This window comes from Mustelus asterias, unplaced genomic scaffold (assembly GCF_964213995.1).
Source record: "Mustelus asterias unplaced genomic scaffold, sMusAst1.hap1.1 HAP1_SCAFFOLD_335, whole genome shotgun sequence".
NCBI lineage: Eukaryota > Metazoa > Chordata > Chondrichthyes > Carcharhiniformes > Triakidae > Mustelus > Mustelus asterias.
Window position 1 is genome coordinate 183413 of NW_027590297.1, and position 27392 is coordinate 210804.

At 50.0% G+C, this 27392-nt stretch overlaps 1 protein-coding gene across 1 annotated transcript in view; it reads left to right on the forward strand.

Moving 5' to 3' along the window:
• LOC144486426 (adhesion G protein-coupled receptor L1-like) overlaps window positions 1-27392 on the forward strand; it is a gene marked incomplete at its 5' end in the record, with an annotated part of 221516 nt that overhangs the window by 115279 nt on the left and 78845 nt on the right. Inside the window, 2 exons of the mRNA XM_078204462.1 lie at window positions 15199-15408; window positions 26635-26855. Coding sequence (XP_078060588.1) covers window positions 15199-15408; window positions 26635-26855 — 431 coding nt within the window. The remainder of the gene's footprint in view (window positions 1-15198; window positions 15409-26634; window positions 26856-27392) is intronic.

Sequence of the window (27392 nt, forward strand, 5' to 3'; positions counted from 1 at the left end):
GAGAGAGAAAAACAGGTTATCAGAGAGAGAGAGAAACAGGTTATCAGAGAGAGAGAGAAACAGGTTATCAGAGAGAGAGAGAAACAGGTTATCAGAGAGAGAGAGAGAAACAGGTTATCAGAGAGAGAGAGAAACAGGTTATCAGAGAGAGAGAGAAACAGGTTATCAGAGAGAGAGAAACAGGTTATCAGAGAGAGAGAGAAACAGGTTATCAGAGAGAGAGAGAAACAGGTTATCAGAGAGAGAGAAACAGGTTATCAGAGAGAGAGAGAAACAGGTTATCAGAGAGAGGGAGAGAAACAGGTTATCAGAGAGAGAGAAACAGGTTATCAGAGAGAGAGAGAAACAGGTTATCAGAGAGAGGGAGAGAAACAGGTTATCAGAGAGAGAGAAACAGGTTATCAGAGAGAGAGAGAAACAGGTTATCAGAGAGAGAGAGAAACAGGTTATCAGAGAGAGGGAGAGAAACAGGTTATCAGAGAGAGAGAAACAGGTTATCAGAGAGAGAGAGAAACAGGTTATCAGAGAGAGAGAGAGAAACAGGTTATCAGAGAGAGAGAGAAACAGGTTATCAGAGAGAGAGAGAAACAGGTTATCAGAGAGAGAGAGAGAAACAGGTTATCAGAGAGAGAGAGAGAAACAGGTTATCAGAGAGAGAGAGAGAAACAGGTTATCAGAGAGAGAGAAACAGGTTATCAGAGAGAGAGAGAGAAACAGGTTATCAGAGAGAGAGAAACAGGTTATCAGAGAGAGGGAGAGAAACAGGTTATCAGAGAGAGAGAGAGAAACAGGTTATCAGAGAGAGAGAGAGAAACAGGTTATCAGAGAGAGAGAAACAGGTTATCAGAGAGAGAGAGAGAAACAGGTTATCAGAGAGAGAGAGAAACAGGTTATCAGAGAGAGAGAGAAACAGGTTATCAGAGAGAGAGAGAAACAGGTTATCAGAGAGAGAGAAACAGGTTATCAGAGAGAGAGAGAAACAGGTTATCAGAGAGAGAGAGAGAGAAACAGGTTATCAGAGAGAGAGAAACAGGTTATCAGAGAGAGAGAGAGAAACAGGTTATCAGAGAGAGAGAGAAACAGGTTATCAGAGAGAGAGAGAGAGACAGGTTATCAGAGAGAGAGAGAAACAGGTTATCAGAGAGAGAGAGAAACAGGTTATCAGAGAGAGAGAGAGAAACAGGTTATCAGCGAGAGAGAGAAACAGGTTATCAGAGAGAGAGAGAAACAGGTTATCAGAGAGAGAGAGAAACAGGTTATCAGAGAGAGAGAGAGAGACAGGTTATCAGAGAGAGAGAGAAACAGGTTATCAGAGAGAGAGAGAAACAGGTTATCAGAGAGAGAGAGAGAAACAGGTTATCAGAGAGAGAGAGAGAAACAGGTTATCAGAGAGAGAGAAACAGGTTATCAGAGAGAGAGAGAAACAGGTTATCAGAGAGAGAGAGAGAAACAGGTTATCAGAGAGAGAGAAAGAAACAGGTTATCAGAGAGAGAGAGAAACAGGTTATCAGAGAGAGAGAGAAACAGGTTATCAGAGAGAGAGAAACAGGTTATCAGAGAGAGAGAGAAACAGGTTATCAGAGAGAGAGAGAGAGACAGGTTATCAGAGAGAGAGAGAAACAGGTTATCAGAGAGAGAGAAACAGGTTATCAGAGAGAGAGAGAAACAGGTTATCAGAGAGAGAGAGAAACAGGTTATCAGAGAGAGAGAGAAACAGGTTATCAGAGAGAGAGAGAGAGAAACAGGTTATCAGAGAGAGAGAGAGAGAAACAGGTTATCAGAGAGAGAGAGAAACAGGTTATCAGAAAGAGAGAGAGAAACAGGTTATCAGAGAGAGAGAGAAACAGGTTATCAGAGAGAGAGAAACAGGTTATCAGAAAGAGAGAGAGAAACAGGTTATCAGAGAGAGAGTGAAACAGGTTATCAGCGAGAGAGAGAAACAGGTTATCAGAGAGAGAGAGAGAAACAGGTTATCAGAGAGAGAGAGAGAAACAGGTTATCAGAGAGAGAGAGAATCAGGTTATCAGAGAGAGAGAGAAACAGGTTATCAGAGAGAGAGAGAGAGAAACAGGTTATCAGAGAGAGAGAAACAGGTTATCAGAGAGAGAGAGAGAGAAACAGGTTATCAGAGAGAGAGAGAGAAACAGGTTATCAGAGAGAGAGAGAGAAACAGGTTATCAGAGAGAGAGAGAGAAACAGGTTATCAGAGAGAGAGAGAGAAACAGGTTATCAGAGAGAGAGAGAGAAACAGGTTATCAGAGAGAGAGAGAGAAACAGGTTATCAGAGAGAGAGAGAGAAACAGGTTATCAGAGAGAGAGAGAAACAGGTTATCAGAGAGAGAGAGAAACAGGTTATCAGAGAGAGAGAGAGAAACAGGTTATCAGAGAGAGAGAGAGAAACAGGTTATCAGAGAGAGAGAGAGAAACAGGTTATCAGAGAGAGAGAGAAACAGGTTATCAGAGTGATGCACGTCAATCGAGCACAAGACACAAGGCTTCGGTAACTGAAGGCTTTTATTGCCTTACAATGGAACTATTAGAACACATGTACACCACTCCAGACTGAAGGGGTCCCGCCCGAGCAGGGGGTCTTATACCTCTCCCAGGAGGCGGGGCCCGACTGGGATGTGCCACAACCGCAACAACCACAGGTGTATTAATCCCACAGTGTCAACACCCTAGCCCAACAACAACATTAGAACAACCCCACAGTGGTAACCAACGATGGTTCACCACATTCACCCCTCCTTTGAGAACAAAGGCCGGCGGGGTGCGAAAACAGACTATATAAAAAAAAGTCAACAATCTACAAGTCCAGACGGTCTGGAGGACCGCACCGTCGTTGTGACCTCCTCAATACCGGCGGTGACACCGGAGCAGGTGCTTGCGGTGGCGTTCTCTCCAAAACAGCGTCCGGCTGTCCTCTCGCGGACTCACGGGCCGGTTGACCCTGATGAAGCGGTAGTGCAGGGGATCCCGGTACATTCTGTGATGGCGCCGATCTCCGAGTCTCAGGCAAGCTGTACAGTGGAGTATAACCGTTATGCACTGGTCCCGGTGCTGACCGCGCCACGTCCGGGGAAGAAATAAGAGATAGGGGATTCGTGACTGGGGGTATGGGAGCGACAGGAGTTGCTACGTCCCCTGCGGGCGCCAGGTCTCGGATCGAGACTGTGTCCTCTCACCCGTCAGGATATGCCACATAGGCATACTGAGGGTTGGCGTGGAGGAGGTGGACCTGTTCGACCAAGGGGTCGGACTTGCGGGCCCTTACATGTCGCCGCAGAAGGACGGGTCCTGGGTACGTCAACCAGGCTGGTAAAGATATCCCCGAGGACGACTTCCGAGGGAATGAGAACATCCTCTCGTGGGGAGTAGCATTGGTTGCCGTACACAGGAGGGAGCGAATGGAGTGAAGCGCATTTGGGAGGACCTCCTGCCAATGGGAGACTGGAAGGCCTTTGGACTTCAGCGCCAATAGGACAGCCTTCCAGACTGTAGCATTCTCTCTTTCCACCTGTCCATTGCCCCTAGGGTTGTAACTCGTGGTCCTACTAGAGGCAATCCCGTATGAGAGCAGGAATTGCCTCAAGTCATTACTCATGAACGACGAGCCCCTGTCGCTATGTATATAGCAGGGGTACCCGAACAGGGTAAAAAGATCACGGAATGCCTTGATCACCGTGGCAGTCGACGTGTCCGCACAGGGGACAACAAATGGGAACCGGGAGTACTCGTCTATGATGTTAAGAAAGTACACGTTCCGATCTGTTGAGGGAAGGGGGCCCTTAAAATCCACACTCAGCCTCTCGAAGGGGCGAGTGGCCTTGACCAAATGTGCCCGGTCAGGTCGGTAAAAGTGCGGTTTGCATTCCGCGCAAATCCGACAGCTCCTTGTCACTGACCTGACGTCCTCCACCGAGTAAGGCAGGTTGCGGGCTTTGATGAAGTGGTAGAGCCGAGTGACCCCAGGATGGCACAGGTCATTATGGAGGGCGTTCAAGCGGTCCTCCTGCATAGTAGCGCATGTTCCGCGCGAGAGGGCATCCGAGGGCTCATTGAGTTTCCCTGGACGATACATAATATCGTAATTATAGGTGGAGAGCTCAATTCTCCACCGCAAGATCTTGTCATTCTTGATCTTGCCCCTCTGCGTGTTATTAAACAGGAACGCCACGGACCGCTGGTCCGTGATCAGGGTGAACCGCTTCCCCGCCAGGTAATGGCGCCAGTGTCTGACAGCCTCCACAATGGCCTGGGCCTCCTTTTCCACCGCTGAATGCCGAATTTCGGGACCTTGAAGGGTGCGGGAAAAAAACGCAACGGGCCTGCCTGCCTGGTTTAGTGTGGCGGCCAGGGCGAAATCAGATGCATCACTTTCCACCTGAAAAGGGATGGATTCGTCCACCGCGTGCATCGTGGCTTTCGCAACGTCGTGTTTCAATGTCTTGAAGGCCAATTGGGCCTCTGGCGTGAGTGGAAAAGTCGTGGACTTAATAAGCGGACGGGCTTTGTCCGCGTAGTTGGGGACCCACTGCGCATAATAGGAGAAGAAGCCGAGGCATCTCCTCAGTGCTTTTGCGCTAGCGGGCAAGGGAAGTTCAGCAAGGGGGCGCATACGGTCGGGATCAGGGCCAATGACCCCGTTTTCCACTACGTATCCCAGGATGGCTAACCGGCGCGTACGGAATACACACTTCTCCCTGTTGTAGGTCAGATTCAGGCGAGATGCAGTGCGCAAAAAGTTCTGGAGATTTGTGTCATGGTCCTGCTGATCACGGCCGCAGATGGTGACATTATCCAGGTACGGGAAGGTAGCCCGCAGCCCGTTCTGGTCCACCATTCGGTCCATAGCACGCTGGAAGACCGAGACCCCATTGGTGACACCAAATGGAACCCTAAGAAACTGATACAGACGACCATCCGCCTCAAAAGCCATGTAATGTCGGTCCTCTGGGCGGATGGGGAGTTGGTGGTAGGCGGACTTAAGGTCTATGGTGGAGAACACCCGGTACTGCGCAATCTGATTGACCATATCAGATATGCGCGGAGAGGATACGCATCCAGCTGCGTATATCGATTAATGGTCTGACTGTAATCAATGACCATCCGGGGTTTGTTCCCGCTCTTAACCACCACGACCTGTGCTCTCCACGGACTAACGCTGGGCTGTATGATCCCTTCTTTGAGGAGCCGCTGAACCTCAGATCTGATGAAGATCCGATCTTCAGCGCTGTAACGCCTACTTTTAGTAGCGATGGGCTTGCAGCCTGGTACCAGATTCTTAAATAAAGAGGGTGTGGTGATCTTTAATGTGGAAAGATTGCATGCGGGGCGCTTTGGACAATTTGGAGGCTGCAGCTGGTCCCCTACTGTCAGCGAAGGGAGTGGCCCACCGTACTGTAGGATCACACTCTTCATGTGGGCCATAAAGTTTAGTCCGAGGAGAATTGGTGCGCAAAGATGCGGCAACACAAGGAGCCTGTATCGCTCGTAAATTGTGCCCTGCACTTTCAGAGTTACCACACAACGTCCTTGGATCGGTACAGATCGGGACCGTGATGCCATAGAAATTGTCTGTTTGGCAGGTAGAACCTGGAGTCCACACCTCTTTACAGTGTCAGGGTGAATAAAGCTCTCAGTGCTCCCGCTGTCAAACAGACAATAAACTGTACGACCATTTACCTTAATGTTCATCATTGAACAGTCAAGCCTGTGATGCTTAGCCTGGTCCAGGGTGATCGACGCCACCGTTGGCCCTTGGACGTCACTGCAGGCAGCTGAGGTCGATGCTGAGGACCCCTGCTGGTCGCTCCAGGTCGTCGTCGACCAAGATGGCCGCCCCCATGAATCGCACATGGTTGAGGGCGCCAAGCGTAGCGACTCCTGGTGGTCATCTCCCTCCGACTCCGCCGACCACAATGGCGTCGTCCTGGACTCGCACATGGACGGACCCCGTGGGTACTTCGACGTCGATGGTGATGATCCCCGTTTTGGAGGGTCACAGGCTGCACTGCCGTTCTTGGGCTTCGATCTGCAGACCTTCGCGTAGTGCCCCTTTTTACCGCATTGATTACAGACCACCGCTTTAGCAGGACACTTTTGTCGTGGATGCTTGGCTCCTCCGCAGAAGTAGCACCGCAGGCCGCATGGGGCTGCCGCCGTCGTCGTCGGGTCTATATGGGAGCACGCCATAATACTGGACTTCGAGCCCGTGGGGCGAGGAGGGATTTGTGACTGCTCATGCCACGTTGTCTCCACGTGGTCCTCCGGATACAGGACCAAGCTCTTCGAAGCCGCCTCAAGCATTTCAGCCGTCTCCATAGCTTGGGTCAGGTTGAGATTCCCCTTTTCCAGCAGCTTGAGACGGATGTACGAAGACCCTACCCCTGCCACAAACGCATCTCGGGCGAGGCCGTACATGTACTGCTCAGCCGACACAGCTTTGCAGTCGCAGCCCCTGGCAAGCTGCAAGAGCTCATTGGCGTAATCCTCCATGGTTTCGCCCGACTGCCGACGTCGTGTAGCGAGGAGGTAACGAGCGTGGATCTCGTTGGGAGGTCTCGTGTAGCGCTTTTTTAAAAGCTCGAGGGCCCTCGGGTAAGTGGTGGCCGCACGGATCGCGAGGTAGACAGTGTCGCTTACCCTCGCATGGAGGACCTGGAGTCTGTCGTCATCTGTGATGACCGCTGCAGAGGCTGCCAGGTAGTCCTCGAAACACTTCAGCCAGTGGTCGAAGGTGTTAGAGGCGCCGACCGCACGTGGATCCAGCGTCAGACGCTCTGGCTTTAGTATTTGTTCCATTCTCTCCTTTCCGTCGAGAGCTTAGTGTTAGGCAATAAAATTGATGCACGTCAATCGAGCACAAGACACAAGGCTTCGGTAACTGAAGGCTTTTATTGCCTAACAATGGAACTATTTAAACACGAGTACACCACTCCAGACTGAAGGGGTCCCGCCCGAGCAGGGGGTCTTATACCTCTCCCAGGAGGCGGGGCCCGACTGGGATGTGCCACAACCGCAACAACCACAGGTGTATTAATCCCACAGTGTAAACACCCTAGCCCAACAACAACATTAGAACAACCCCACAGTGGTAACCAACGATGGTTCACCACACAGAGAGAGAGAAATCGTTATGAAGAGTGAGGCAATTAACGAGAGGCCAAACCTCCGTCTCCCTCTGTGCCTTCTGGCATCACTTAAAATTGATTTTCAGATCATGATCACATTACCATTTGCGGGATCTTGCTGTGCAAAAGAACAAAGAACAATACAGCACAGGAACAGGCCCTTCGGCCCTCCAAGCCCGCGCCACTCCCTGGTCCAAACTAGACCATTCTTTTGTATCCCTCCATTCCCACTCCGTTCATGTGGCTATCTAGATAAGTCTTAAACGTTCCCAGTGTGTCCGCCTCCACCACCTTGCCCGGCAGCGCATTCCAGGCTCCCACCACCCTCTGTGTAAAATATGTCCTTCTGATATCCGTGTTAAACCTCCCCCCCGTCACATTGAACCTATGACCTCTCGTGAACGTCACCACCGATCTGGGAAAAAGCTTCCCACCGTACACCCTTTCTATGCCTTTCATAATTTTATACACCTCTATTAGGTCACCCCTCATCCTCCATCTTTCCAGTGAGAACAACCCCAGTTCACCCAATCTCTCCTCATAACTAAGCCCTTCCATACCAGACAACATCCTGGTAAACCTCCTCTGCACTCTGTCTAAAGCCTCCACGTCCTTCCGGTAGTGTGGTGACCAGAACTGGACGCAGTATTCCAAATGCGGCCGAACCAGCGTTCTATACAACTGCAACATCAGACCCCAACTTTTATACTCTATGCCCCGTCCTATAAAGGCAAGCATGCCATATGCCTTCTTCACCACCTTCTCCACCTGTGACGTCACCTTCAAGGATCTATGGACTTGCACACCCATGTCCCTCTGCGTATCTACACCCTTTATGGTTCTGCCATTTATCGTATAGCTCCCCCCTACGTTAGTTCTACCAAAATGCATCACTTCGCATTCATCTGGATTGAACTCCATTTGCCATTTCTTTGCCCAAATTTCCAGCCTATCTATATCCTTCTGTAGCCTCTGACAATGTTCCTCAGTGTCTGCAAGTCCAGCCATTTTCGTGTCGTCTGCAAACTTACTGATCACCCCAGTTACACCTTCTTCCAGATCGTTTATATAAATCACAAACAGCAGAGGTCCCAATACAGACCCCTGCGGAACACCACTAGTCACAGGCGTCCAGCCGGAAGAAGACCCTTCCACTACCACCCTCTGTCTTCTGTGACCAAGCCAGTTCTCCACCCATCTAGCCACGTCCCCCTTTATCCCATGAGATCCAACCTTTTGCACCAGCCTACCATGAGGGACTTTGTCAAACGCTTTACTAAAGTCCATATAGACGACATCCATGGCCCTTCCCTCGTCAACCATTCTGGTCACTTCTTCAAAAAACTCCACCAGGTTAGTGAGGCATGACCTCCCTCTCACAAAACCATGCTGACTATCGTTAATGAGTTTATTCCTTTCTAAATGCGCATACATCCTATCTCTAAGAATCCTCTCCAACAACTTCCCGACCACGGACGTCAAGCTCACCGGCCTATAATTTCCCGGGTTATCCTTCCTACCCTTCTTAGATAACGGGACCACATTAGCTATCCTCCAGTCCTCTGGGACCTCACCTGTGTCCAGTGACGAGACAAAGATTTGCGTCAGAGGCCCAGCGATTTCATCTCTCGTCTCCCTGAGCAGCCTGGGATAGATTCCATCAGGCCCTGGGGATTTGTCAGTCTTTATATTCCCTAAAATACCTAACACTTCCTCCCTTGCAATGGAGATTTTCTCTAACGGGTCAACACTCCCCTCCGAGACACTCCCAGTCAACACATCCCTCTCCTTTGTGAATACCGACGCAAAGTATTCATTTAGGATCTCCCCTACTTCTTTGGGCTCTAAGCATAATTCCCCACTTTTGTCCCTGAGAGGTCCGATTGTTTCCCTGACAGCCCTTTTGTTCCTAACGTATGAATAAAATGCCTTGGGATTCTCCTTAATCCTGTCAGCCAAGGACATTTCGTGACCCCTTTTTGCCCTTCTAATTCCTCGTTTGAGTTCTTTCCTACTTTCTTTGTGTTCCTCCAGAGCTCCCTCCGTTTTTAGCTGCCTGGACCTAACATACGCCACTCTTTTCTTTTTGACCAATCCCTCAATTTCCTTGGTTATCCACGGTTCTCGAATCCTACCCTTCCTATCCTTCTTTTTTACAGGCACATGCCTGTCCTGCAGCCCTAACAACTGTTCCTTAAAAGACTCCCACATGCCAGATGTGGATTTACCCTCAAACAGCCTCTCCCAATCAACAGCTGCCAATTTCTGCCTAAACCCACTAAAGTTAGCCTTCCCCCAATCCAACACCTTACCCTGTGCAGAGGAAGGCTGCTGCATTTCCTGCATCACTGGCTACTTTTCCAAGTGACATTCGCTCTAACGCTCCCGGAGGCTCCTGTGATGGTTCAGTGTACAAGTCTGATCTTTCTCCATTCTTATCCTGCTATTTTATCTCTTTTTATTTTTATATCTCTTCACCCGCTTTCTCTTACTGCCGCCTTTTTCACTTTCTGATGCTGGTGGCCTGCCCTACCCGTTGGGTGGAATCTCTCTCTCCCTCTCTTTCCCCCTGCCACTCCGCGGCTCTGCACTCTGTCCACCTCTCCCACCCGGCCGTGACTCCCTCTACCTCTGCCCTGGCATTCTGCTGCCTCTCTGCTCCTCGAGTTCCAATGTCCTTGACAGCTGAGGAGAAGCAGCGACCTCTCCGACCTGCAGACGACTCTCCGCAACCAGGTTCTGACAATCACTCTGGCCTTGGGTGCGGTGATAGTTACCCCGCAGCCTCAGAGCGAGCCCCGCTCACCACCCCGCCCCCCCTCCTCACCCCCACCCCCTCCCATGTTGTCAGAGTTGCCCAACTTCAAACACGCCTGGCAATTAGCAACGCTGCCGACATGGCCAGGGACGGAGAGGTGAGCGATTGCCTCAGGTTAGGCAGGGCTCCCTCCATCGCTTCCCGTTTGGAATGAGTAATGGTTCAGCGTCAGCGCGGGAGGGAAAGGAAAGGCCAGGAGGTGACCTGATTCGCAAGGCCCAGAGCTCCCCGAGTGCTTCAGAAAAGCAATAATTCAGTCTCGCGTCTGACTGATTCTCGGCTAAATTGAACCGAGCTGACCCCTGAACATGTCAGCGAAACAAGAAATCATTTGCAATGCGAGGTCGGTGAAAACCAAGGTCAGGTTTGTAGCTAAACTTTCCACACAGCTTGGCACATGGTCTGTCCATAGAATCATAGAATCCCGACAGTGCAGAAGGAGGCCATTCGGCCCATCGAGGCTGCACCGACAACTGGTACTCTCCTCAATTTCTCTGGCTGCTGTGGTTTCGTGCAGTATGTGGGAATTTTAGGTAAAGTTGTCTTTGGACACGGGTTACCCGGGCAAACTTTCATTTATTGCCCAGCCCTGGGGAGTTAAGTGTTTACAACAGAACAGGATTGGAGTCACATGCAGACCAGCCTACTGCCTGAAGGCCATTAAGCCACTGGTTGGGTTTTGAATCATAGAATCCCTACAGTGCTGAAGGAGGCCATTCAGCCCATCAAGCCTGTACCGACCACAATCCCACCCAGACATTATCCCTGTACCTCCATGCATTTACCTTGCCAATCCCCCTAACACGAAGGGGCAATTTAGCATGGCCAATCCATCTAACCTGCAAATCTTTGGACACTAAGGGGCAATTTAGCATGGCCAATCCACCTAACCTACTCATCATTTGGACACTAAGGGGCAATTTAGCATGGCCAATCCACCTAACCTACTCATCATTTGGACACTAAGGGGCAATTTAGCATGGCCAATCCACCTAACCTACACATCTTTGGACACTAAGGGGCAATTTAGCATGGCCAATCCACCTAATCTACACATCTTTTGGACACTAAGGGGCAATTTAGCATGGCCAATCCACCTAACCTACACATCTTTGGACACTAAGGGGCAATTTAGCATGGCCAATCCACCTAATCTACACATCTTTTGGACACTAAGGGGCAATTTAGCATGGCCAATCCACCTAACCTACACATCTTTGGACACTAAGGGGCAATTTAGCATGGCCAATCCACCTAATCTACACATCTTTTGGACACTAAGGGGTAATTTAACATGGCCAATCCACCTAACCTGCACATCTTTGGACACTAAGGGGCAATTTAGCACGGCCAATCCACCTACCGTATACATCTTCAGATTGTAGTCGGAAACCGGAGCACCCGGAGGAAACCCACGCAGACACGGGGAGAACTTGTAAACTCCACACAGTCACCCGAGGCCAGAATTGAACCTGGGTCCCTGGCACTGTGAGGCAGCAGTGCTAACCACTGCGCCACCCCAAAATTCTGCCCCTTTCTGCCAGAGATATTTATTGCCCGAGTTCATGGCTTTCATTTTGGCCACTGCCGGAGTGGGATTTATCTCAAGGTCATTCAGCCCAATACCAGGACGCTTAAGTTATTCAATCCATTGCAGAACAATAGTGTTTGATTGAGCTGCAGCCAAGCCTGGCCCACGGAAGATGCTGGGCCCATGTCTCCCGCAGCGGCATTGGCTTCTCATTGACATCAAATGAGGCCATTCTCTACTTGACTCCTGGAGGTAGTTCTCATAGACTCATACAGTGCAGAAGGAGGCCATTCGGCCCATTGAGTCTGCACCGACCACTATCCCACCCAGAACCAATTCCCGTAACCCCATATTCCACCCTGCTAATTCCTCTGACGCTAAGGGGCAATTTAGCACGGCCACTCTACCTAACCCGCACATCTTCAGACTGTGGGAGGAAACTGGAGCACCCGGAGGAAAGCCACACAGGGAACATGCAGACTCCACCCAGGCAGTGACCCAGGCTGGGAATCGAACCCGGGTCCTTGGCGCTGTGAGGCAGCAGTGCTAACCACTGTGCCGCCGTGCCGTGTGCCATTTCATAGAGTCATAGCGGTAGAGTAACAGACTCATCAGGTGGGATTTTTCGCCCTTACTCGCCCTGTAACCATAAAATCCCGCCGAGGTCAACGGGCCTTACCATCCTGCACCCCTTACCTGCTCCGATTCCCATGGCGGACGGGACAGTAAAACTCCAGCCATTGAGCCATATTGGCCCATCGAATCTGCGTCGACATTTTATCGCCTGGAGTTGGAGTGGTTTCTATTTGTCACAAGAAGTTGGTCTGGTCTCTATTAAGCATGATGTGGAGATGCCGGCGTTGGACTGGGGTGAACACAGTAAGAGTTTTAACAACACCAGGTTAAAGTCCAACAGGTTTATTTGGTAGCAAAAGCCATTAGCTTTCGGAGCCATTAGCTTTCGGCTCCGAAAGCTAATGCTATTTGCTACCAAATAAACCTGTTGGACTTTAACCTGGTGTTGTTAAAACTCTTACTGTGTTAAGCACGCAGTCTCCATGGGCTGTTCTAGAATGGCTTCAATTAATGGGGTCCATTGTTCAACCTGAAGCAATGCAAGGGCTTTTCAATATGCTAAGAATACAGATTCACACTCAGTGTTCGTCAACATGGGCCACTGTAATGGAACCAGAGGGTAGCTTTACTTGGATGGAAAGAGAATGTCCTGTACCTACTGATGAGTTAAGAATTGAAGTGAATTGGAAATGATATAATTTGCAAGGTACTAAGAGATGAACTCAACATTTTATATGCCTCAGTGGCACAGTGGTTAACACTGCTGTCTCACAGTTCCAGGGACCTGGATTCGATTCCTGGCTCGGGTCACTGTCTGTGTGGAGTTTGCACGTTCTCCCCGTGTGGGTTTCCTCCGGGTGCTCCAGTTTCCTCCCACAGTCTGAAAGACGTGCTGGTTAGGGTGCATTGGCCCGAACAGGCGCTGGAGTGTGGCCACTTGGAGAATTTCACAGTAACTTCATTGCAGTGTTAATGTAAACCTTACTTTGTGACTAATAAATTAACTTTACTTGAAATTTTTTCACACTGTTGCGACAGCTTTAAGCAGGAGTGTGGAGCTGTTGTGGCGCAGTGGGGTTAGCACCCTTGCCTCTGAGCCTGAAGCTCCGGGTTCAAGTCCCACCCCAGGACTTGCTGCTGATGGAACAGTTCAACTTTTCAATCCTTCCAACACGCCAATGGTGAGAGCGGGAGAGAATCCTGGTCAGCCACGTGTTGGAAAGAACGTTGGCGTCTCCACCATCGCGATAGCTCCAGAGCACACCAGGGCCAGAATATTCCGGATACTCTGGTCCCGCTGCAGTGAATGGAGATTAGACTGAGCGCCAAATATTTCCCTTTCCTTACTTGCAGGTCACGCGTGACCTGCCGGGAATCTCCGGCCCACGTCTGTACACAGCAACTGGGACTCCTCAGGTGGGCTGGATGGTTGGTGTGGACCAGACTGGCACTGACAGCAAGGGGTTCAATTACCATCCCGGCTGGGCTGGATTCAGGTCCTGCCTCCATGCCCGAGGTGTGTGGGCGATTGTGGCGCTGTGGGCGGGGAACTCGGAAAGGAGAAACAGGAATGCTAAAGAGGGGCCTCTTTGCCTCATTGTTAAGTGTAGGGGGGTTCCTCACATGGTGCAAAGGCCAGGTCTCTACCCCCCCACCCCCTCACCCTCCAGCCCCCTTCTGTCTCTGCTGGGCTAACTAATTCTGGTCAGTTCTGGAGTTCTGTTCAGAGTGAATTGCCGCCTTTGGTGCTCCAGGTTCCGTGTTGGGAGAAACAAAAGGTTTTGTTTGCGCCAGATCTTTGCGAATTGTCGACTCTTTGGGATAGAGAGCAGATAAAGAAATGATGTAAAAAGATAGATAGAGTCAGAGCTTCTCTCCCTTTCCTGTTTGCTGGGTGTTGCTGTCATCAGTGTCTCCTTGCGTCGGGCAGAGGGATCTGGGTGTCTTTGACCATGAATCACAGAATGTCGGTATGCAGGTGCAGCAGGTGATAAAAAAAGGCAAATGGGATGTTGCCATTTATTGCTAAAGGACTGGAGTATAAAAGTAGAGAAGTGTTGTTGCAGTTGTGTCGGGTGTTGGTGAGACCACATCTGGAGTATTGTGTCCAGTTTTGGTCTCCTTATTTGGGGAAGGGTGTGATGGCATTGGAGGCAGTTCAGAGGAGGTTCACCAGATTGATTCCGGGGATGAAAGGGTTGACGTATGAGGAGAGATTAAACAGTTTAGGCTTGTACTCGCTGGAGTTGAGAAGGATGAGAGGGGTTCTGATCGAGGGATATTCTAAAAGGGATTGATAAAGTAAATGTAGACCCCTTGTGGGACAAGCTAGAACAAGAGGCCACAGGTATAGATTGAGGGGTGACACAGCGGCACAGTGGTTAGCACTGCTGCCCCACAGCACCAGGGACCCAGATTCGATTCCCGGCTTCGGTCACTGTGTCGGTGCAGAATTTGCACATTCTCCCCGTGTCCGCGTGGGTTTCCTCCGGGTGCTCCGGTTTCCTCCCACAGTCTGAAAGACATGCTGGTTAGAGTGCATTGACCCGAACAGGCGCTGGAGTGTGGCGACTAGGGGAATTCACAATAACTTCATTACAGTGTTAATGTAAACCTTACTTGTGATGAATAAATAAATGTTAAAAACTTCAAAGAGGCAGTAGATTTAAAACTGAGATGAGGAGGGACTACTTCTCGCAGAGGGTGGTGAATTTGTGGAACTCGCTGGTGGAGGTAAACTCGATCGGGTCTTTTAAGAGACTTCTGGATGAGTACATGGGACTTAATAGGATTGAGGGTTATAGGTAAGCCTATATATAAGCCTAGGTAGGTAGGGACATGACCAGCGCAACTTGTGGGCCGAAGGGCCTGTTTGTGCTGTATTTCTTTCTATGTTCTATAGCGCGGTGGGGTCTGAATCATTAAGTTGTTTCAAGAAGGAGATAGATATATTTCTAAGGGATAAGGGGATATGGGGAAGAGGTGGGGAGGTGGATTTGAAACCAGAGAGAGATCAGCCATGTTCTGACTGAATAGCGGGGCAGGCTCAAAGGGCTGAATTTGCCGATTTCCGCTCCTAATTCCTATCTTCCTTTGATGGCGTGTTGTCTTACTTGGCTTGTTTGTCTCTTTCTGCTCAGTATGAAGACCGCATGCACAGGTTGCTCCTCTCCGTTATCACCTGGGTAGGCATCGTCATCTCGCTGGTCTGCCTCACCATCTGCATCTCCACCTTCTGCTTCCTTCGAGGGATTCAGACGGACCGCAACACCATCCACAAGAACCTCTGCATCAACCTCTTCATCGCAGAACTCATCTTCCTCATCGGCATCAACAAAACCCAGTACCAGGTGGGTCCCCGCGAGTCAGCAACCAGCAAAGGGGAAGACTCAGGGCTGGCTGAGGAGGAAAGGTCATCCACAAAGGGTTATTTGGAGGAGATGGTGGCCTCGAGGTATTATCGCAGCCAGGTCTATACCCAGGCCTACATGTGACTCCAGACTCCACAGCAATGTGGTTGACACTCAACTGCCCTCAGGCAATTAGGGATGGGTAATAAATGCTGATGTGGAGATGCCGGCGTTGGACTGGGGTAAACACAGTAAGGAGTTTAACAACACCAGGTTAAAGTCCAACAGGTTTATTCGGTAGCAAACGCCACTAGCTTTCGGAGCGCTGCTCCTTCGTCAGATGGAGTGGAAATCTGCTCTCAAACAGGGCACAGAGACACAAAATCAAGTTACAGAATACTGAATAGAATGCGAATTTCTACAGCCAACCAGGTCTTAAAGATACAGACAATGTGAGTGGAGGGAGCATTAAGCACAGGTTAAAGAGATGTGTATTGTCTCCAGACAGGACAGCCAGTGAGATTCTGCAAGTCCAGGAGGCAAGCTGTGGGGGTTACTGATAGTGTGACATAAACCCAACATCCCAGTTTAGGCTGTCCTCATGTGTGCGGAACTTGGCTATCAGTTTCTGCTCAGCAACTCTGCGCTGTCGTGTGTCGTGAAGGCCACCTTGGAGAACGCTTACCCGAAGATCAGAGGCTGAATGCCCGTGACCGCTGAAGTGCTCCCTCACGTAAATGCTGGCCAGTCAGTGACACCCATGTCCCACGAATGGAAAGAAAATTATTTCAAAGGGCATGTCCGTCGCTGGCTAGGCCAGCATTTATTGTCCTTCCCTAATTGCCCTTGAGAAGGTGGTGGAGAGCTGCCTTGCATTGCTCAGTCAATGAGGTGTACGTATACCCACTGTGCTGTTAGGAAGGGAGTTAGGAACAGCCGATATATTTCCAATTCAGGATGGTGCGTCGGGGCTGGCCTGGAGGGGTGGTCTGGTAAGCTAACAATCGTTGGTGAGGGGGTGGTGTCCGGAAGTCCGGCGATCAAGAGGCAAGTGATGGGGGGGGGCCAGTGCCCGTGTGCCAATCTCCCCACCGACAGATTGGCACATGCGCAGTGGCCCGCTCAGCGCTATGCTGCGGCCTTTCCAGCGGGATGAGGCCCCACACCCCCCACTTACAGCGTGAATCCATCTGAGGCACTGTGTGAGGCACAGAGTGACGCGGAGAGTGGCACGGTGGTGCAGTGGTTAGCACTGCTGCTTCACAGCGCCAGATACTCGGGTTCGATTCCTGGCTTGGGTCACTATCTGTGCTGAGTCTGCACTTTCTCCCCGTGTCCGCGTGGGTTTCCTCCGGGTGCTCCGGTTTCCTCCCACAGTCTGAAAGACGTGCTGGTTAGGGTGCATTGGCCGTACTAAATTCTCCCTCAGAGTACCCGAACAGGCGCCGGAGTGTGGCGACTAGGGGAATTTCACAGTAACTTCATTGCAGTGTTAATGTAAGCCTTACCTGTGACTAATGAATAAACATTAAAAAACTTTACTTTAAAGAGGCGGTAGATGTAAAACTGAGACAAGGAGTAACTGCTTCTCGCAGAGGGTGGTGAATTTGTGGAACTCGCTGCCCCATCGCGCGGTGGAGTCTGAATCATTGAATCGTTTTAAGAAGGAGATAGATATATTTCAAAGGGATAAGGGGATATGAGGAACAGATGGAAGGGTGAACTTGAGTTTTATTCAGGTAAATATGACCAAAAAAACGGGCGTGAAAATTTCCCACTGGGCATTTAGTTTTTGTTTGGGAGAAACTTTTAGTTTTTGTTTGGGCGGCACGGTAGCACAGTGGTTAGCACTGTGGCTTCACAGCTCCAGGGACCTGGGTTCGATTCCCGGTTTGGGTCACTGTCTGTGTGGAGTTTGCACATTCTCCCCGTGTCTGCGTGGGTTTCCTCCGGGTGCTCCGGTTTCCTCCCACAGTCCGAAAGATGTACGGGTTAGGTTGATTGGCCATGCTAAAAATTGCCCCTTAGTGTCCTGAGATGCGTAGGTTAGAGGGATTAGCGGGTAAATGTGTAGGGATATGGAGATAGGGCCTGGGTGGGATTGTGGTCGGTGCAGACTCGATGGGCCAAATGGCCTCTTTCTGCACTGTAGGGTTTCTATGATTCTATGTTTCTATGAAACCCAACCAAAATGTGTAAGTGGGGCCTATAGCAAATTCTCTGCGGTGACTATGATGTCTTTCACATCCCTGAATAGTCGTATAAATTCAATTGAGTGTAGGTTGGTTACAATCAAACCACGAGGTCTTGGATAGTCACTGCTAAGCAGTGCGATGCAGCGTACCTGGGGGGTCCACCTGAACAAAGAACATGCCAAGTTTTGTATGGGGAAAGTAGCTTTTTTTTAAGGATCCAAATTTTGACGAATGACAGGGCTCAACAGAAAGGGAGGCGATGGCCTTGTGGTATTATCGCTAGGGTTTGAATCCCGCCATGGCAGATGGTGGAATTTGATATAGAATCCCTGCAGTGCAGAAGGAGGCCATTCAGCCCATCGAGTCTGCACAGACCACAATGCCACCCAGGCCCTATTCCAGTAATCCCACATATTTACCCTGCCACTCCCCTCACACTCGGGTCAATTTAGCACGGCCAATCAACCTAACCCGCACAACTTTGGACTGTGGGAGGAAACCGGAGCATCCGGAGGAAACCCACGCAGACACGGGGAGAATGTACAAACTGCACACAGACAGTGATCCCCGGCTGGAATTGAACCCAGGTCCCTGGCACTGTGAGGCAGCAGTGCTAACCACTGTGCCACCGTGCCACCCCCATTTGAATTCAATAAAAAATATCTGGAATTAAGAATCTACTGATGACCATGAAACCATTGTCTGATTGTCAGAAAAAACCACCTGGTTCACTAATGTCCCTTTAGGGAAGGAAATCTGCCGTCCTTACCTGGTCTGGCCTACATGTGACTCCAGAGCCACAGCAATGTGGTTGACTCTCAACTGCCCTCCAAGGGCAACTAGGGATGGGCAATAAATGCTGGCCCAGCCAGCGATGCCCGTGTCCCACGAATGAATTAAAACGTGCTGCTGGGATACCAGGTTTGACAGGTACAGAGTGTCACACCAGAAACTGTGCTTGGCTGCACCATTGTGTATTGTGTTGAACGGAGGGTGTTTAATGGGGTATTCACTTGGGTCTGTCTAAAGAAGAACTTCCTGAAACTGTGCGGTGGGGCCCAGGGGGTGGGGGTGGGGGGAGGTGGTGGGGTGGGGGGTGGGGGTAGGTGTTGAGTTAGGAGGTGTACGCCTTTCCGCTCAGTAAATAAATGTCAGACTGAATATAGATTGCCTCCAGTTGCAGAGAGTTTTCTCCAATGTTACAACAGTAACCATGATCTCTGTCCTGTCAGATCCATCTGTAGCCGGTGAAAAGCGCAGGAATCTGTTTCACACGCTTGATTTGATTTGATTTGATTTATTATTGTCACATGTATCAGCATACAGTGAAAAGTATTGTTTCTTGCTATACAGACAAAGCATACCATTCATAGAGAAGGAAAGGAGAGAGTGCAGAATGTAGTGTTACAGTCATAGCTAGGGTGTAGAGAAAGATCAATTTAATGCAAGGTAGGTCCATTCAAAAGTCTGACGGCAGCAGGGAAGAAGCTGTTCCTGAGTCGGTTGGTACGTGACCTCAGACTTTTAGAACATAGAACATAGAACAGTACAGCACAGAACAGGCCCTTCGGCCCACGATGTTGTGCTGACCTTCATCTGAAACCAAGATCAAGCTATCCCACTCCCTACCATCCTGTTGTGCTCCATGTGCCTATCCAATAACCGCTTAAATGTTCCTAAAGTGTCTGACTCCACTATCACTGCAGGCAATCCATTCCACACCCCAACCACTCTCTGCGTGAAGAACCTACCTCTGATATCCTTCCTATATCTCCCACCATGAACCCTATAGTTATGCCCCCTTGTAATAGCTCCATCCACCCGAGGAAATAGTCTTTGAACGTTCACTCGATCTATCCCCTTCATCATTTTATAAACCTCTATTAAGTCTCCCCTCAATCTCCTCCGCTCCAGAGAGAACAGCCCCAGCTCCCTCAACCTTTCCTCATAAGACCGACACTCCAAACCAGGCAGCATCCTGGTAAATCTCCTCTGCACTCTCTCCAGCGCTTCCACATCCTTCTTATAGTGAGGTGACCAGAACTGCACGCAATATTCCAAATGCGGTCTCACCAAGGTCCTGTACAGTTGCAGCATAACCCCACGGCTCTTAAACTCCAACCCCCTGTTAATAAAAGCTAACACACTATATGCCTTCTTCACAGCTCTATCCACTTGAGTGGCAACCTTTAGAGATCTGTGGATATGGACCCCAAGATCTCTCTGTTCCTCCACAGTCTTCAGAACCCTACCTTTGACCCTGTAATCCACATTTAAATTTGTCCGACCAAAACTTTTGTATCTTTTTCCCGAAGGAAGAAGGCGGAAGAGAGAATGTCCGGGGTGCGTGGGGTCCTTAATTATGCTGGCTGCTTTGCCGGGGCAGCGGGAAGTGTAGACAGAGTCAATGGATGGGAGGCTGGTTTGCGTGATGGATTGGGCTTCATTCACGACCTTTTGTAGTTTCTTGCGGTCTTGGGCAGAGCAGGAGCCATACCAAGACGTGATACAACCAGAAAGAATGCTTTCTATGGTGCATCTGCAAAAGTTGGTGAGAGTCGTAGCGGACATGCCAAGTTTCCTTCCTCTCCTGAGAAAGCCTGCAGTCGGATAACTGCAGCAAGAAATCTTTGATATGACTTTTTCAATCGGGCAAATCAGTATTAAAAATAACATCAGCCGCCTGCGTCTCTGACAGAAGCTCCCTTTGTTCGGCTGGGGAAATGTCAGTCTGGGGGCGGCTGATTTTAAGTGTTCGTCTGAGGCATCGATCGTGAGGCCTCATCAAATTAATCCTGACCAAGTTCCTCTCTGCGGGTGCCTATCCGCAACATACTTTAGTTGCTATTTATTGTTGAAGTCTGGACTTATTGTTGAGTTACTGTTGAACTCAACAACCTCCCCCCACCCCCCGCACAGTTTCAGTGAGTGCCTCAAGACTCAAGTGAATATCCCGTTATATACTCTCCAACAAACACAATACACAATGGTGCAGCCAAGCACTGTTTCTGGTGTGACACTCTGTACCTGTCAAACCTGGTATCCCAGCAGCACTTTTTAATTCATTCTTGGGGCGAGGGCATCGCTGGCTGGACCAGCATTTATTGCCCATCCCTAGTTGCCCGAGGGCAGTTGAGGTTCAACCACATTGCTGTGGCTCTGGAGTCACATGTAGGCCAGATCGGGTGAGGATGGCAGATTTCCTTCCCGAAAGGACATGAGTGAACCCGATGGGGTTTTTCCGACAATCGACAATGGTTTCATGGTCACCAGTCGATTCTTAATTCCAGATTTTTTTTATTGAATTCAAATTCCACCGTCTGCCGTGGCGGGATTCGAATTCGGGTCCCCAGAACATGAGCTGAGTTTCTGAATTAATAGTCGAGCGATAATACCACTGGGCCATCGCCTCCCTTGCCCCAGCGATCCTGCAGAGCTTGGCGTGAGTTCCTCATAGCCGCACGCCTCTCACAATCTCGCCCTAGCTTCAGCAGAATTGGATTCTCTGGGCAGAAGTTTAGCATCCCGACCCCCACTGGAATCGGAGCGGCGAGGGGCGGATCATATAAATGTCTCTTGACCTCAGATGGGATTTTACCGTTTCGGGACGAGCGAGGCCATAAAATCGCGCCCTCTCTCACTCTGGCGAGATTCAAAATTCCAAACAGCGGGAGTAGTGCCTCTGGCAGCCAGTCTTAGGCTGTTGTTTCAATATTAGAGACCAGATTTCACCTGGTTTAAATATTGAGAGTGATTTCCTGTCTCAGTTCAATTGTAAGTTTATTTATTAGTGTCACAAGTAGGCTTACCTTAACACTGCAATGAAGTTACTGTGAAAATCCCCTAGTTGCCACACTCCGGGTACACTGAGGGAGAATTTAGCACGGCCAATGCACCCTAACCAGCACATCTTTCAGACTGTGGGAGGGAACCGGAGTGCCCGGAGGAAACCCACGCAGACACGGGGGAGAATGTGCAGACTCCGCACAGACAGTGACCCAAACCGGGAATCGAACCCTGGTCCCTGGTGCTGTGAGGTAGCAGTGCTAACCCACTGTGCCACCATGCCATCCAGCCCACTGCCGGCCCTAATTCTCTACAAGAGCAAGTTCATCTAGTCCCACCACCACTATAGAACATAGAACAGTACAGCACAGAACAGGCCCTTCAGCCCACGATGTTGTGCCGAGCTTTATCTGAAACCAAGATCAAGCTATCCCACTCCCTATCATCCTGGTGTGCTCCATGTGCCTATCCAATAACCGCTTAAATGTTCCTAAAGTGTCTGACTCCACTATCACTGCAGGCAGTCCATTCCACACCCCAACCACTCTCTGCGTAAAGAACCTACCTCGGACATCCTTCCTATATCTCCCAACATGAACCCTATAGTTATGCCCCCTTGTTATAGCTTCATCCACCCGAGGAAATAGTCTTTGAACGTTCACTCTATCTATCCCTTTCATCATTTTATAAACCTCTATTAAGTCTCCCCTCAACCTCCAAAACGACCATTACCCTGTGTCTATCCCCCACCCCTCCCCCCAACACCGATCTCGTGGTCCTGCTTTTTTTTTTATTCATCTAACGATTGAATTTTCTTTTCCACAGCGCCTTTCTCCACCACACTCTGGGCACTGCAACCCCAATACCAACAAAGAAACAGAAATAGGAGCAGGAAGAGGCCATTCGGCCCTTCGAGCCTGCTCCGCCATTCATTATGATCATGGCTGATCAGCCAACTCAATAGCCTGATCCCGCCTTCCCCCCATATTCTTTGATCCCCATCAGCCCAAGAGCTATATCTAACTCCTTCTTGAAAACATTCAATGTTTTGGCCTCAACTACTTCCTGTGGTGATGAGTGCCACAGGCTCACCACTCTCTAGGTGAAGAAACTTCTCCTCGTCTCTGTCCTAAACCAAATACCCTGCATTCTCAGACTGTGACCCCTGGTTCTGGACACCCCCACCGTTGGGAACATCCTTCTTGCATCGACCCTGTCTGGAATTTTATAAGTTTCCAGCGAATATACTCCTAACCAACTCAATCTCGCGCACACCTCAGTCCCACCATACCTGAAATCAGTCTGGTAAACCTTCGCTGCACTCCCTCCGGAGTCAGATAAAGAGAACAAAACTACACACAATATTCCAGATGTGACCTCACCAACCACTCACTGTGTAAAACAAAATGTCTTTCTCAATGTCGACATTGCTTATTTTGCTGCTTTAATTCTCGGAGGCAGGCTTTCTAACCTACACACTGCCGGGCCGCGATTTAAAAAAACAATCACAGGGCAGCGATGGCCTACTGGTATTAATCCAGAAACTCAGCTAATGTTCTGGGAACCCAAGTTCGAATCATAGAAACCCTACAGTGCAGCTGGAGGCCATTCAGCCCATCGAGCCTGCACTGAAAACAATCCCACCCAGGCCCTATCCCCATAACCACACATATTTACGCTGCTAGTTCCCCTGATACGAAGGGACAATTTAGCATGGCCAATCCACCGAATCTGCACATCTTTGGACACTAAGGGGCAATTTAGCATGGCCAATCCACTTAACCTGCACATCTTTGGACACTAAGTGGACGGCACGGTAGCACAGTGGTTAGCATTGCTGCTTCACAGCTCCAGGGACCTGGGTTCGATTCCCGGCTTGGGTCACTGTCTGTGTGGAGTTTGCACATTCTCCTCGTGTCTGCGTGGGTTTCCTCCGGGTGCTCCGGTTTCCTCCCACAGTCCAAAGATGTGCGGGTTAGGTTGATTGGCCATGCTAAAATTGTCCCTTAGTGTCCTGAGATGTGTAGGTTAAAGGGATTAGCGGGTAAAATATGTAGGGATATGGGGGTAGGGCCTGGGTGGGATTGTGGTCGGTGCAGACTCGATGGGCCGAATGGCCTCCTTCTGCACTGTTGGGATTCTATGGTTTCTATGGTAAGGGGTAATTTAGCATGGCCAAACCACCTAACCTGCACATCTTTGGACACTAAGGGGCAATTTAGCATGGCCAATCCACCTAACCTGCACATCTTTGGAGTGTGGGAGGAAACTGGAGCACCCGGAGGAAACCCACGCAGACACGTTGAGAACGTGAATCTCCGCACAGTCACCCAAGCCAGGAATCGAACCCGACTGTGAGGCAGCAGTACTAACCACTGTGCCACCCCTGTCACGGCAGGTGGTGGAATTTGAATTCAATTTTTTAAAATCTGGAATTAAGGATCTACAGATGACCATGAAACCATTGTCGATTGTCAGAAAAACCCATCTGGTTCACTGATGTCCCTTTAGGGAAGGAAATCTGCTGTCCTTACCCGGTCTGGCCTACATGTGACTCCAGAGCAATGTGGTTGACTCTGAACTGCCCTCCACGGGCAACTCGGAATGGGCAGGAAATGCTGGCCCAGCCAGCGACGCCCACAAATGAATTTTAAAATACCGATTGTGGAAAACCGGGTTGCAAAGGACACCGCTTGTGTTGAAAATCCCACATTCTTTTTCCCTCGGTCATGCTGAACTGCAGCAAGAAGCCAGTGCAACCACTCAGAAACCACACACCCAGCTATTTAACCAAATAGACCCAACCGACATTTTTTTTTTTAAAGCAATATTTTCTTGGGCTGTTGGGCAACGTTGGGCAAAGCAGGGTTTACTGCCACTTGGATATGAAGAATCCACTACGTCATGAGGGGACTGGGGCCTGGTGTGGGCAGGGACTGCTGGTTCTATTCTGTGGAGGACACCGGTGACACTGTAAGGTGTGTGCAACAGAATCTTTAATGAACACCCTCAGATAGGCCGCAAACTAACAGATTTATCAAATTCCATCTCAAAGCTCACCAGAGAGTAAGTGAACTGCATTGATAATCAACTCCATAGTCACTCGGTAACGTAGGAACATAAATACTCAAGCTCGGGTAAGGTGTATAGTGTCCAGAGATTTTGCACTCTGAAACCTTCAAGCTCTGTACCACTTTTTTGCTCAGTAAGAAGTCTCACAACACCAGGTTAAAGTCCAACAGGTTTATTTGCTCCATATTAAGCTGTGAGATGATAAGAAGCGGGACTAGGAGTTGGCTGTTTTGCCCCTTTGAGCCTGTAAGGCCATTCAACAAGATCATGATGGACCTTCACCTCGTCCCGCGCTCCCACACTACCCCATATCTCTCAACACTCAGAAATCTATCAATCTCTCTCCCCCGAGTATACCCAATATGTGGAGATGCCGGCGTTGGACTGGGGTGGGCACAGTAAGAAGTCTCACAACACCGGGTTAAGGTCCAACAAGTCCAAACTGTTGGATTTTAACCTGGTTTGTGAGACCTCTTACTGTGCTATACCCAATATGTGGAGATGCCGGTGTTGGACTGGGGTGAACACAGTAAGAAGTCTCACAACACCAGGTTAAAGTCCAACAGGTTTATTTGGTAGCAAATACCATAAGCTTTCGGAGCACTGCTCCTTCGTCAGATGGAGTGGAAATGTGCTCTCAAACAGTGCAAACAGATACAAAATCAATGTTGGATGTTGGATTTATGTCACATTATCAGTAACCCCCACAGCTTGCCTCCTGGGCTTGCAGAATCTCACTAGCTGTTCTGTCTGGAGACAATACACATCTCTTTAACCTGTGTTTAATGCTCCCTCCACCCACATTGTCTGTACCTTTAAGACCTGGCTGGCTGTAGGGATTCGCATTCTAATCAGTATTCTGCAACTTGATTTTGTGTCTGTTTGCACTGTTTGAGAGCACATTTCCACTCCATCTGACGAAGGAGCAGTGCTCTGAAAGCTTATGGTATTTGCTACCAAATAAACCTGTTGGATTTTAACCTGGTGTTGTGAGACTTCTTACTGTCTATACCCAATACCCAGCCCTCTGGGGTAGAGAATTCCAAACATTCACAGACAGGATATACTTCTCCTCACCTCGGTCCTACAATACTAATAGAATCATAGAATCTACAGTGCAGAAGGAGGCCATTCAGCCCATCGAGTCTGCACCGACCACATTCCCTAGGCCCTATCCCCATGACCCCATACATTTATCCTGTTAATCCCCCTGACACTAAGGGGCAATTTAGCATGGCCAATCCCCCTAACCCGCACATCTTTGGACTGTGGGAGGAAACCCACGCAGACACGGGGAGGATGTGCAGACTCCGCACAGACAGTGACCCAAGGACCCAAGGAATTGAACCCGGGTCCCTGGCGCTGAGGCAGCAGTGCTAATCACTGTGCCGCCCATTACGATCGGTCCCGTATCCTGAGAGTGTGGCCCCCGTGTTCCAGATTCCCCAGTCAGAGGAAACAACCTCTCAGTGTCGGCCTCATTTCAAATCAAACGGGACATTTTGATCGATGTGCCACAGAATAAAATGGCCGTAACTCTCAGCCAATCGAGTCCGCATTCCCTTCCTCAGAGTGAACAACAATGACAATATTTTGATGTTTCTATTTGCTGTTCGCAGCTTGCAAACAACCGGTAAAAGTGCAGCCAGCTCAGCCTAGGCCTCACCATTCAGCCTCAAACCTGGTCTCAAGGCCCCAGTGTCACCCCAGGCCTCAGGGTCCCGGCCCCAATCCTGATCTCAGGGCCCCAACCCCAATCCGGGCCTCAGGGCCCCAGGCCCAATCCTGGCCTCAGGGCCCAGCCCCAATCCCGGTCTCAGGGCCCCAGCCCCAATCCCGGGCTCAGGGCCCCGGCTCCAATCCCGGCCTCAGGGACCCAGCCTCAGCCCCAGCTTGAGGCCGAGCTTCAGCCCCGGTTTAGGGGCCTAGCCTCAGCCCCAGCCTGAGGCCTAGCTTTAGCCCCGGTCTCGGGGCCCAGCTTCAGCACCGGTCTAGGGGCCTAGCTTCGTCCCCAGCCTGAGGCCTAGCTTAAGCCCCAGTCTAGGGGATTAGCTTCAGCCCCGGTCTAGGAGCCTAGCCTCAGCCCCAGCCTGAGGCCTAGCTTCAGTCCCAGTCTAGGGCCTAGCATCATTGCTGCCTCTCCTGTTAACTGGCTTTGTCTTTACTTTCTCAGATCGTGTGCCCAATAATCGCTGGCTTTCTACACTTCTTCTTCCTGGCGGCCTTCTCCTGGATGTGTCTGGAAGGTGTCCACCTCTACCTCATGCTGGTTGAGGTTTTTGAGAGCGAGTACTCCAGGAAGAAGTACTATTATCTCTGCGGTTACTGCTTCCCTGCGCTGGTGGTTGGGATCTCTGCAGCAGTGGATTACAGGAGCTACGGAACCGAGAAGGCGTGAGTAAAATAGAACAAATCCATGTGGAATAGCCTGGTGGACACATGGAAAAGTTTAACGTTTATTTATCAGTGTCGCAAGTCGGCTTATATTAACACTGCAATGAAGTTACTGAGAAAATCCCCGAGCCGCCACACTCCGGCGCCAGTTCGGGTACACTGAGGGAGAATTTAGCACAGACAATGCATCTAACCAGCCCATCCTTCGGAGGAAACCAGAGCACCCGGAGGAAACCCACGCAGACATGGGGAGAACATGCAGACTCCGCACAGACAGTGACCCAAGCCAGGAATCGAACCTGGGTCCCTGACGCTGTGAAGCAGCAGTGCTAACCACTGTGCCAGCATGCTACATTTGTGGTCACCTTGCTTAAGGATGGACATACTTTCATTGAAGGCAGTTCAGAGAAGGTTCACTAGGCCAATTCCTGGGATGAATGAGGAAAGATTCAGCAGGTTGGGTCGATACCTCCTGGAGTTTAGAAGAATGAGAGGTGATCATAGCTCGGGTGGTCACGTGTACATGAGAATGATCCA